Raw genomic sequence first — 11980 nt, forward strand, 5'->3', positions numbered from 1 at the left:
ATTCATCAGCTCCTTAGAAAAATGCACATACATCCAGATGCTGCATGCAGTTCCATGTGGTTCAAGGATCTCCTTGACACTCCAAAGCAGCTACCTCTGCCTCTTGTGAACTTATGTTAATGAAGAAGTTGCTGGACTGGGTTTCCAGGGCTGAGGAACCAGCTTTGGGGGATGGGTTGTGCTCCTTGTAGCAGAAATGGTCTTACTACAGCAAGAGTGGTGAACCAAGAATAATTTCAAATATTCATCCACAGAGATAGTTAGCCTCACCTATGTCATTTTGTCATTTATAAGCAACCAGAGGCCCTGTACACAAAATTCAAGACTTCAGGGGTAGGGTGGGGGGCCTTCAGCCCAGCCTGCACCCTTTTGCAGTCCAGGAGCCCTCAGGAGATGTCTGACTGATGGCTTAGGCCCTCCAGTGGGGAGCGAGCCTAAGCCAGCTGTCAGACATCCTTAGTGCTGCAGTGGAGGCAGGAGAGATTCCAGCCACCACCTCTGAGCTTGCCAGTTGTGAGCCTGGCTTCTGGCTGAGAGGTGTTCCCCCTGTGGGAGCATACTGGCCACCAGGGGGCAGCTCCTGCATTGAGCGTCTGGCCCCTGGTAGTCAGTGCACATCATAGTGACTAGTCATACCACCATTCGTTTGATTTGCATATTAGCCTTTTATCATATAGGATTAGCAAAAGTTGAATATTTATTATTTTATGTCATCATCCAATCCATAAACCCTTGTTAAGTTTCTTCTGTGTGCTGAACCCTATGCTGGACATTTTGTGCCCAGAAGTACAACGTCGTCTTTGCCCTCCAGGCAAACGCAGGAGCAGGTGAGCTCGAAGGCCATAGCAGTCATGGACATAAAATAGTCCACTTTCGCCACCACCACCCCAAAATCACTTCCACCCCAAGACCTGGCACCCCAGGGGTCCTCCGTTTATCTGGCTGCTGGGATGACACACTTTGTAGCAGTGCATTTCTTCTGACCGTTTTTAGGAGGTCAAGTGCCTGCCTCTAGGTCTGTTTGCCTGAGTGCCCACTCCTTTTCTCATCCCCAGCCAGAGGAACAGCTGTCACCGGTTTGTATTTTGTGGAGAAGCAAACGAGAACAGATAGTTTCCAAACTCCTGGCAGCAAGCAGCTCCCGCAATGATGCCAAGTTGACTTTTCTCGTGGGCTCTGCTCTGTGTGCTCTCAAGTCACACGCTCAGACTTACACGTTTAATATCCTGGATGGGTCCTTCCTGAAGCAGGAAGTACTAGGAGTTCTCATTAGTTTTTAACAAGTTTCTGGTACCCAGTGTTCATGCAACTCCTATAGCGTACAGAAATTTCCTTCCCTGATCCTAACTATTTCAGAGGTCAAATGTTGATGTCCGTCTACACTGTACTGGAGAGAACTGGGCCTTGGGTCATTCCAGGCTACAGTGGCATTGTGTGAGAGTGAAGCCACCAGTCCTGCAAAGGTTATCCTCCATCATGGCATTTGGTCGTGGCGTCATGGCTGATCAACAAAGAATTCTCTTTGGGAATAGTGAGGTCTCCTTTAGAGCTTCTGGGAGTTGCTAATGAGAAATCAGCCTGAGCTTGATGAGCCATTGCCTTCCCAGATTGATTTCACTGGGCCATGAAGTGTAAGTTTATGACCCAGCAATCCCTGCCCATCCTGCCTTTCAGGAGGAATGGCCCTGGATGTGTGCCATTTCCCTTCCATTCCCAGGATCTTGAGACACTAGAAAAAAGGTGTCCACTGGATGGACTGTGGGAAGGCTCTGGGTGTTCACATGCTGCATCTTTGTTGTTGCTATTGCTGTTGTTAAGAAAAATTAACATGTGTTTAAAATAAATAACTAACCTGAAGCTGTCCTCCCCCCTCCCTCCTGTCTTCTTTTCCTGGCCACAAGCGTCCATAGTGACTGTCATTCAGCTTGTCAACAATGTAGTTGACACTATAGAAAATGAAGGTATTTACTTTTTTTCTTCCATAGCATTTCGTTGTATAAAGAGTTATATTGTACTTTTGGAAATATTGCATCCTTGTTACTTTGAACTAGGGGTGATTTTGATCAGCCAGCAATAGAGGAGGCAATACACAGGTGCTTTCAAGGGAGACACTGGATATTTCTCCAGGGAATTGGGGTAAATTTTCAAATTTTGAAAAAGAATCGAGTTTATAATTTTTTCAAATAAATGGGATGTTCTTTTTATAAAATTTCTTCCAAGAGAAGAGTACCCAAACACTTGGAATCGAGGTTAATGCTAAGTTCATTCTGACATGCAACATGTATTCACTGAGCACCTACTATGAGTGGGAATACATAAGAAATCATTCAAAGCTATGATATAATGGGAATCGATTCCAAGTGGGGAACTTGTATTAGTGTCATGATATAATTAGGGCCTGGTGTAGATGGGATTTATCTTTTTATTTCCTCGATCAGTGGTCGGCAAATTATGGCTCGCGAGCCACACGCGGCTCTTTGGCCTTTTGAGTGTGGCTCTTCCACAGAATACCACGTGCGGGCACGCACCTACAGTGCAATTGAAACTTCGTGGCCCACAGACATAAGTCAGTTTTTGGCTCTCAAAAGAAATTTCAGTCGTTGTACTGTTGATATTTGGCTCTGCTGACTAATGAGTTTGCCGACCACTATCCTAGATCACAGTCTGGAGAAAAAGAGGCATGTTTTTAAGTCATCTAAAATGTTCTCCTTTGCCCCCTGCACATGGCTTGGATGATCAGCTTTACCTCTCACTTTGTGTTTAAACAGTGTCTGTCATGGATCAAGGACAGAACTACAACCGAGGTGACTCCGCTGTGACCCCAGCATAACGTTTTGCTTCTGTGTTCTGAATTGCTGAGTTCGTTCTTACCCCGCCCCTCTCCCTCCATTTTTCTTTGATCGGAGTTTTGCATGTTCCAGGCGTCTTGTGAGCTTGGTATTGGAGGTGGAAGCCCTGCCCACATCCCTCTTCCCCCAGCTACTCCTCTGCCTGCGGTTCATCCATGCGCGTGCACACCTCCCTGACTTTTGTGGTCCACAGGACAGCTGACGCGTATCTCCCTGGGAGCATGCTGCCAGCCTGGCTCTGCACTTGGCGTAGGGATAGGAACAGAGGCCTAGAGGATGGGGTGGGGGTTCTGGGATCCCCAGCAGGCCCTCGCTGGCCATCTCCGTGACATGGCTGGGTGGAAGGTGCCGCAGCCCCAGTGCTCAGAGCTGCCATTGCCTTGCTCCCCCGGGGCCAGAGCATGGGCTGCCCCCTGATTGAGCCTGAGAGGAGCATGCACATGACTTGGCTTCTTAGGGTCGGTCCCCTGGATGTGAATTGCATGCCAGGTCCCTTATCTGTTCCTCTCCAAACCCTGCCCCCATTCCAACCTGGAGGAAATTAACTGTCAGCTTCTTTGCTCACAGCCTATCACTGGGACACCTCTGACTGGATGCCGGCCGCCCGCCTGTCGGACATCGAGGAGGTGCCCAACTACGAGAACCAGGAGGGAGGCTCTGCCCACCAGGGCAGCACGCGGGAGCTGGAGAGCGACTACTACCTGGGCGGCTACGACATTGACAGCGAGTACCCGCCCCCTCACGAAGAGGAGTTCTTGAGTCAGGACCAGCTGCCCCCTCCGCTGCCGGAGGACTTCCCAGACCAGTACGAGGCCCTGCCGCCCTCCCAGCCCGTCTCCCTGGCGGGCACCCTGAGCCCAGACTGCAGGAGGAGGCCCCAGTTCCACCCCAGCCAGTACCTCCCACCTCACCCGTTCCCCAACGAAGCAGAGCTGGGGGGCCCGCCCGCCGCCTGTGAATTCAGTACTTTTGCCGTCCACATGAACCCGGGCACCGAGACGGCGGGCCCCGCAGACAGCGTGTCTCTGTCTTTGCACAACTCCAGGGGCACCTCATCCTCGGATGTGTCGGCCGGCTGCGGCTTCGAGGATGCCGACGTGGCCATGAGTGACTACGAGAGCGTGGGCGAGCTCAGCCTGGCCAGCCTTCACATCCCCTTTACGGAGACGCAACACCAGACCCAAGTATAGGTGCTTTGCCCCAGCGGGTACGGAAGGAGGCTGGCTGGGCTTGTGTCTCCGTGCAGAGCCGTGTGCTGAGCGTGGAGGAAATGCAGGTTAATGACCTTCTTCTCAAGTCAAGCTGTTTCAAGTCAGTGGGTGAAAAAGGAAAAGGCTCAGAAATTGTTTCTGAGAGGGGACTGATCGCCCTTGTAGTATGGTACCTGCATTCACGAATCAAGAAAGCTCGCCGAGGTTTTAAAGGGGGAATACATGGCACCCCCCAAGGTACACGTCGGTCTTGGATGGCTTTGTGCAGTATTGTGCCCTGGAAAGTATTCCGGCATCAGCCCTTGCAGTATTAATAACTGGCGACAGTGCGCAAAGAGGCATGTGATTTTCAGCCAATGGTGGGGGAGAGGGAATGGAAATACTAGTTATCATGGTTGGAAAAGTTAGTCCCTTAGGCAAAAGAAAAGAAAAACAAGTATTATTAAACAAACAAGGAAATGGGCGGGAGCCTTTAAAAATCAACTTTTTTTTTTTTAATAAGCTGCCCAATTTTCAGCTATAAAATTAGGTTTAGGTATCATGTTTAGTATGCTTAGTTATTTTTTGTTTGTGTTAAGCATCCAATATTATCTAGTTGGGTTTTGTGATCTTTGAGAAAGGTATAGTGAAGAGGAACAAGAGGATATTTGGGTACCACTTTGTGGGCTGGGGGGCGTTAACATTGTTCAAGCATTAGAAAGAATGTGATTATCTGTTTTCCCATGAAACATTCCTGGCTGTAACTACAATTTTAACACTCTGGCAGCAATTGGCCTTTCTTCTGAGAATCGGGAAATAAAAATGGGGGTGGGGGAGTAGCATTTTGGTACTTTATTCCCTAGAATGAGAGATATTTAGAGGTTTAAGCAGAATTCACAGATTTAGGGGGGGAAATCAGATATAACACTTTCAAAGTTTTACAGGCAGATAATCACAATTCTTGATAATGCAGATACAATTTGAGTGTTGTTCTACATTGGTTAGCATCACCACTCTAAGTCCAATTGTGTTTGTAGAGAAGTAGATTCGTTTTTGTGTATAAATTATAATAGTGTGCGTGTGTCTGGCCCATGTGCTTGCACTCAGTAAGGCTGCTCTTGAGGACCGAGAACGTGGGCGTCTTAGGCTATGGACTCAAAATGCTGCCTGTGAGGCGGACCTTCCAGTTTCTCTGATCTCTGTGATGTCAGAGAAACACCAAACGCCATATTTTACTCTGGTTCAGTTAACCTTATTTTGGTACTGCCATTTATATTAACTTAAAGCAAAACTGTGCTTTTAAAAACAAACAAACAAAAAAAAAAACACACAACAGTATTTTGTTATTTTCTGGAACTAAACTCTTGTTTGAAAAATGTGTAATGTTTCATTACCCCCTGGGGTTCTCCTCTATCTGACATGTGGACTTTGGCCGCAGTTTTCCAAAACTGACAGGGGAATCATCCCCCTGGAAGTACAATAACTCAGCAATCGAAGGTGAATGTTAAGACGTTGAGTGACTTTCCTCTTTCGCTTCAATCAGATGGTGGCTGCGGGTGCGGTGGCCATGGTAAGTAAATGCATATTTGCACTATCTGCTTCATGAGCAACTCTGTGTCCAGTTTCTGATGACACGTGGCATTGGTGTGTAATTGTGCCGTCCCAAGTCTGCATATCACCTACTCAGACACATTTTTAGTTGTTTCAGTTATATTGAATCCACTTCTTTGTAGGAGTCAATGTTTCTGAAGTTTGTTGTGTTTTTTTTAAAAAAAAAAAAACAATTCCTTTTCATTGTCAAGCTTCCTGAGTCCACGGATACATTTCACAAATGTTTCGGCTTTTCTCCTCTTCCTGTCTCTTGCTTAGACCTACTCGCCGAAGCATTATCTGCACCGGGGGCTTGAAATGCATGCATTTCAACCAGGCTGCTTTGCAGGATAAAAATCTTTGGTATTTTTTTCTTACGTAAGAAGCACATTTGCCAGAATCATGGAGAAAATGACGAGCTAATGGTCTAGAATGGAATCACTGCTACACTTTTTAATGATGCGATGTCATAAAAACCATCAAAGTAAAACCAACAATTCATTTCTCGCCCCCAGGAAATATGAGAAGGAGATTAATGCCAGCAAGTCACTATTGCTTACACAGCATCCCCTGTGGGGAGAATGCCTGACTGACACTGTAATGAAGGAATAAATAGAACCTAATGCGGTTGTGAAGTCACCCAGGAAAACTGTGCCCTCCCTTGGCTCTGACCTATATAAAATACCTCTTTCATCAGGAGAGCTTCTCTGGCTTTCTGCAGAGTAGCTCTGCAGCTAAATGTGTACCAGACAAGCATGGTATGCTTTTATTCATCACCCTGTGAACACATAGCTTTCCACTTTCTGGAAAATTGGACTTCCCTGTAGAGTATGAAATGGTGTCCCGTCAGATGGAACTAGGTGGGATGTCTGCTGATTTCAAGATCTGGAAGGGTCCTTAAGATTTGTCCAGCCCTCTTGTTTTTGTAAAAGAGGGAACATGTCCAAGGAGGGGAAGGCTCTAGCCCAACCTCACTCAGGAGGTTAAGTAGCTGGACACCCATTTGGCCAATATTCTTTCCATGTGACATTGGTCACTGCCATACTGCATGGGACATGGCATCTGCTGGACCTTCTGACTTCCCACCATTCTTGCTTAGAAATCCTGGAGATTATGTTTTTGGAAGTCTCATGAGTGAGATTTTTTTTTTTTTTTTGAAGCCTCATGACCTCATGTTGCCTAACAGCTCCGCTAGGGAGCGTACAGTTACAGGATTCACACATTTCTTTGATAGGTATCAAAAGCTGCTTTTACCAAATGAATATTTTCTAAATTGAGGATGGAAAGATCATTACAGAATGGAACCCAGACTGGTCATCAATTATGGTGATACTCAGTGTATGAGATGACCGACTAGGTGCATTTTGGTTCTTCCTTTTTTTTCCCATAGCAGGCCTGGTGTCTGTTCCCACTCCCGCCACTGTGCTGAACCGCGTGGAAATGATTGAAGCCAATTAGTGTTTTCATGTTCTGCTCACATGTATGTGCCGCCCCCTGGAAGCCAATGCCATGGCCTGCTGTAGGCACTTTACCTGTATGGTGCACATTCTGGTTAGAATGGATGTTTGTCCCATGGGAAGCAGGCTCTGGGGCTGTAAAGGGTGAATGAAGTAGGTGTGGCTGCTGAGTTCATTCCATGCCAGCTTCCCATGTACTCACGTCCTGCCCATTCACAAAGCACCACTGCAGAAGACTTAGCAATAGGAGTAGGTCAAGCCCGAGCAATGGTTTGCCCTATCAGAGAACCAGTGTGAAGGCCCAGAAAGGGAATTGATGCTGCATTCCTGGAACTTCCCTGGGATTCCCCTTAGGAATCACTAATACAGCCTCGAAAAAGGCAAGTAAGATATACAGGGGTGAGTAAAAGTAGGTTGACAGTTGTTTGTATGGAAATATATATATATATATAATTCAAGAATAAATAGTACAAGGATAAACTCCGTTCCACATACTCACAACTAAAAACATCAACTATCTCCTGTTTACTTCCATCCCCACCCCACCTCCACTGTCCCCATTAATGCTGTGTCTACATAATCAAAGTCAGGAAATTGAGGAAAGATATAGCAAAATAAATCATTTGAGGTCCAGAAAACTCTTTCATATGAGAAAATTCAGGAAGACTTAGTGTTCACTTTGCAAGGGTCAGCCAGATGATTATCTCTTCTCTTTCCTCTGCTTCCCTTCCAAGACACAGATATTGATAAAGTGATTAGGCTTTTATGTCTTATTTTTTTTTAGCTTCAAACTATGGAGCATGGGGCTTGGGAAAGGCATTTCTTCAGCATCATCATTTTGTGTGGTCTGTGAGCAGGTGGTTCCGTGTTTTCCCCGGGTTTTGTCCTGTGATGTTCAACTGCACATTATTCTGGTGAAAATCCACAGTGTCTTGAAGCTTCTGGTTGTATAATTCTAGGGTTTAAAGTCACCACTGGTGGCTTTGGCATTGGTTACTATTTAGCCAATTGGCTAAGAGGTAGGAAAAGAATGGAGGTTTTCTTTCCTTAGGTAATAATGAAAGCAATAATTACAAGTATGTAATATTACACAAAGGCCATAATAAGTCTCTTCCAATGTTTAGGATGCACTAGAGAATCATACAGTCACCTGGAGCGTGTTTGGACCCATTAGTATGTACTGTAGTACCCTTCCAGCAAGCCAATACCTGAATTGCTACTATTGAACAATTTTATGAGCCCATACTACTGCATTTCGGAAAGTGAGAAATGTGTGGGGAACGGAAGCAGTTCTTTGGAAGCACTGTACTGGAGAGATTGTCTTGTAAATGTACCTGTTGCAAACAGGCCGGTTTGTAAAAGATGTATGTTTTGGTGTTAAAAATGTTTATAAAATTGTATATAACGGTTTCAATTTTCCAAGCTTTTGTAGATAACTGTATTTGATGCCTATCAGGATGCTTTAATTTGGGGGTTCGAATACATTTCTAAGTCATCCATGCTGTTGGTCTGCAACCATGCTGAGGTCACACCATGCAGTCACATAAAAGGATGTGGGGTTTGAAAATGGTGTTTCTTAATCATTTCAAAATGTACTGTCAGCATCCTTTGGTTCTACCGTTTCCATTCAACTTTCTCTGTTTTCAAGCAAATGTTCTTATTGGCAGTTTTTAAACGAGTGTGTTTTGCCCAGTTACTCCGTCCCTAATATCAATGCCATTTCAGATTCAGACTGAAACATATCATGTCTTCACACACATGTGCACTCACCTCAACTTGCACACACACATCACACACCAAACCTTATGCAAAGGGGAAAGCCAACACTTGAGGTAAATCTTGCCCCTGGTGGAAGTGGAGTGTTTCTGCATCTATTGCTGTTGGCAGGATTCGTCTGGTGTTCTTTTTATATATATATATTAAAAAAAAAAAAAGAAAGAAAGAAAAAGAAAGAAAAACAAAAACAACAAAAAAGACAGCCAAAAAACAAAATCCCAACAGTGTACAGGTTTATAACTTACAAAATTTGATGGTTACAACAAGTTTTCAAGTAAAAAGAAAAAAAATGAAACTAGCCGTGTGTTGACTCTTCTTTAAGTGTCTCCTTCTATTTGTCTTCAGTCACAGGGCGTATGACCGGAGGGCAGTCCATCTCTGCAGGGTGGGTGGGTTTTTGTTTTTTTGTTGTTGTTTTTTGTGTTTTTCAGAGACTTCTCACCTCTGAAAAGACTTCTACTGGTCCTGGTGCACATGTGCTGGAGTCGCATGCAGCTCCTTCCTGGGCACATAACGCTGTGGGGTTTTCCCCTGATGAAAATGAAAACCGGGCTGGAGACCAGGACAAGGGAGGATCATGGAATCCTACTGCTGCAGAAATCTCTGCTAGACACAATCCCACACCTTCAAGGCAGCCTCCCTTACTTGAAATCCTTGTGCTGGCAGAGTTCAGTGTGCTGCACCCTTCTGATGGCCTGACCATCCCACTGTGGTATGCAGGTAAATGCTTAAGACCAGATGCAAAACTGGGAGCGCCAATTTGTTGCACTTGCCAATGTCTATAAGTATTTCTTTCATGGCTGATTTCAAGTTACCAAGGTAATGTGAACCCGCTCGCAATATTTCTAACAGTGGCCCAGTAGGACCCACTGTCCGCATACCACTGCCTGCCCACCAACACCATAAACTAGAGTTGTGTCTTCACTGTCTTTGTTTTCCAGGTTCCCAGGACAGTATTGAGCCTCATTAAATGCTTTTGAGGGAAAAATAAATCAATGATGTGTCCAGCTAAATCCCCTTGACCTCATAAATTCCTTCCTCACTTTGGTGAATTTAGAAACTGCAGTGAGAAGGATTTCAAGAGAGGTGAGAGCTAGAAATCTCTGCCTTTCCCCTCAACACACAGTGATACAGTCAGGAATTGAGCACCAGGAACATATTTGTCCATGTCTTTTACATGGACACCCTTGGCAGAAAGAGAGCTGGTTTACAGTTTCATTAATGCCTCAGAAATGGTAGAGCAACCCAGAGATGTCAGTTAAGAAATTGCATTGGGCCCTTGCTAGTTTGGCTCAGTGGATAGAATGTCAGCCTGCGGACTGAAGGGTCCCAGGTTAGATTCCGGTCAAGGGCACATGCCTGGATTATGGGCTCGATCCCCAGTAGGGGGCATGTAAGAGGCAGCCGATCATGATCCTCTCTCATAATTGATGTTTCTGTCTCTCTCCCTCTCCCTTCCTCTCTGAAATCAATTATATATATATATTTATATATAAAATTTTAAGAAAAATTCTGTTACAAAATTGATTAATACATTGAGGAAACGGGAAAAGAAAAGACTTTTCATGTAAATCTTCATTCTCTGCTGGTTACTGAGAAAAATGGCTAATTCCAAGCTTGGAAATAGGCCTCTGTGGAAAGGTCCCTTTTGTGTGTGTAACTGGGCCAGGGTCCCCAAGAACACTCCCAGGTTCAATTCCCCAGGACTAAGCATATACTTGTGCTCATGACTATCTCTAATCTGGGAAGCTTATTACACTCTCAGCACCGAGAGTTTTACTAGAGTCAGATCTTGTCAGCAGCCTCTGCCCAGGGTGTACCAACATTCCAGACTCCCAGGAAGAATGCAGGTGTTCAGCATAAATGATATCCAGGCGGTAGAAATACTCTCAAATTCAGAACCAGCCAAGAGCCAACCCTGTAAGCAGGCCTGACAGAGGATAGCATTGGGCCTTCCAGGCTCTGCCCAGTCCCTCTGGAATTTCTCCGGGAGTGGACACTCCTGTTTGCCCAACCTCTCAATAATTAACAATTTCCATTTTTCATGGACCCTTCCATGTGACCTGCTTCTCAAATCATCTGTCTGCCAGCAGAGGAGCCAACCAACACAGTTCTGCCAGAACATCCCAGGTGAATGCAAGCTGGTCAATAAAATATGACTATTCAATACTGATTGGAGCAAAAAGAATCATTCTCAGTAACTAGTTCTGGATAACTGCTAGTTTGAGAGGCAGTTTCTAACCCAGATATTTGTCTTGAAGCATTTTGGCCCAGTTCTCAAAATTCCTTCATTTTTGTCTCCATTCTTTTGCTTTTAAATTCTAATTAATTTCCAGCCAATTATGCTTGCTCTGTACTGTTTTTAATAAAGAAGATTTGGAACAATCTAAGTATCCAACAATAACTTGAAACAACGGCACAAAAATTAAAACAGTCTGACAAGCAGAGCAGGAACAAGGAGGTTAAAGGTAGAAAATTCAAGCCCTGGACAGTGTTGTTCAGTGGTTGGTACATGGGTCCGTGCACACCCAGATTCGATTTCCAGTCAAAGGCATATACCTGGGCTGCAGGTTGGATCTCTCTCTCTCTCTCTCTCTCTCTCTCTCTCTCTCTCTCTCTCTCTTTCTCTCTCTCTTTCTCTCCCTTCCTCTCCTCCTCCCCTCCTCCTCCTCCTCCTCCTCCTCCTCCTCCTTCTCCTCTTCCTTTTTCTCCTCCTCCTCCTCTATCCCTCCTTCCACTTATTCTCTCTAAAAAAAATCAATGGACTAAATATCCTCAAGTGGGAATTTTTTTTAAATTAGAAAATTCAAAACCATTTTTAAAAAGTGTTCCCTTATTTTTTCTGCTGCTATTTCTCCCCTCCCTCTTTCTTTCTCTTTCCTTCCTTCTTTCCTTCCTCCTTTTCTTTCCCTTCCTTCCTTCCTTCCTTTTCTTTCTTTCCAAAGCAGCACAAGGTTATTACAAAAATGAGCAAATGAAGACAGGCAAAAGAAGGTCATAACCCCTGTAGGGTGCCTTCAAAAATGCATAGATAATGAAGATTCCCCATGTATGTACATAGACACTTATGTAGATGGGAAGGGGTTACATAATGGATCCTATTTTACATATTGTCCTG

At 44.9% G+C, this 11980-nt stretch overlaps 1 protein-coding gene across 2 annotated transcripts in view; it reads left to right on the plus strand.

The window, feature by feature from the left end:
* Positions 1–8997, plus strand: part of FAT3 (FAT atypical cadherin 3) — a 636217-nt gene extending 627220 nt beyond the window's left edge. Inside the window, exons 26-28 of one of the 2 annotated variants that reach the window (XM_045577545.1) lie at positions 1902–1961; positions 2769–2804; positions 3417–8997. In XM_045577545.1, coding sequence (XP_045433501.1) covers positions 1902–1961; positions 2769–2804; positions 3417–4039 — 719 coding nt within the window. In that variant the 3' untranslated portion in view covers positions 4040–8997. The remainder of the gene's footprint in view (positions 1–1901; positions 1962–2768; positions 2805–3416) is intronic. The other variant, XM_045577546.1, reaches the window with a different exon arrangement.
* The last annotated feature ends 2983 nt before the right edge of the window (positions 8998–11980 follow it).

The sequence above is a fragment of the Pipistrellus kuhlii genome, unplaced genomic scaffold (genome assembly GCF_014108245.1).
Source record: "Pipistrellus kuhlii isolate mPipKuh1 unplaced genomic scaffold, mPipKuh1.p scaffold_m20_p_9, whole genome shotgun sequence".
NCBI classification, from domain to species: Eukaryota; Metazoa; Chordata; class Mammalia; order Chiroptera; family Vespertilionidae; genus Pipistrellus; species Pipistrellus kuhlii.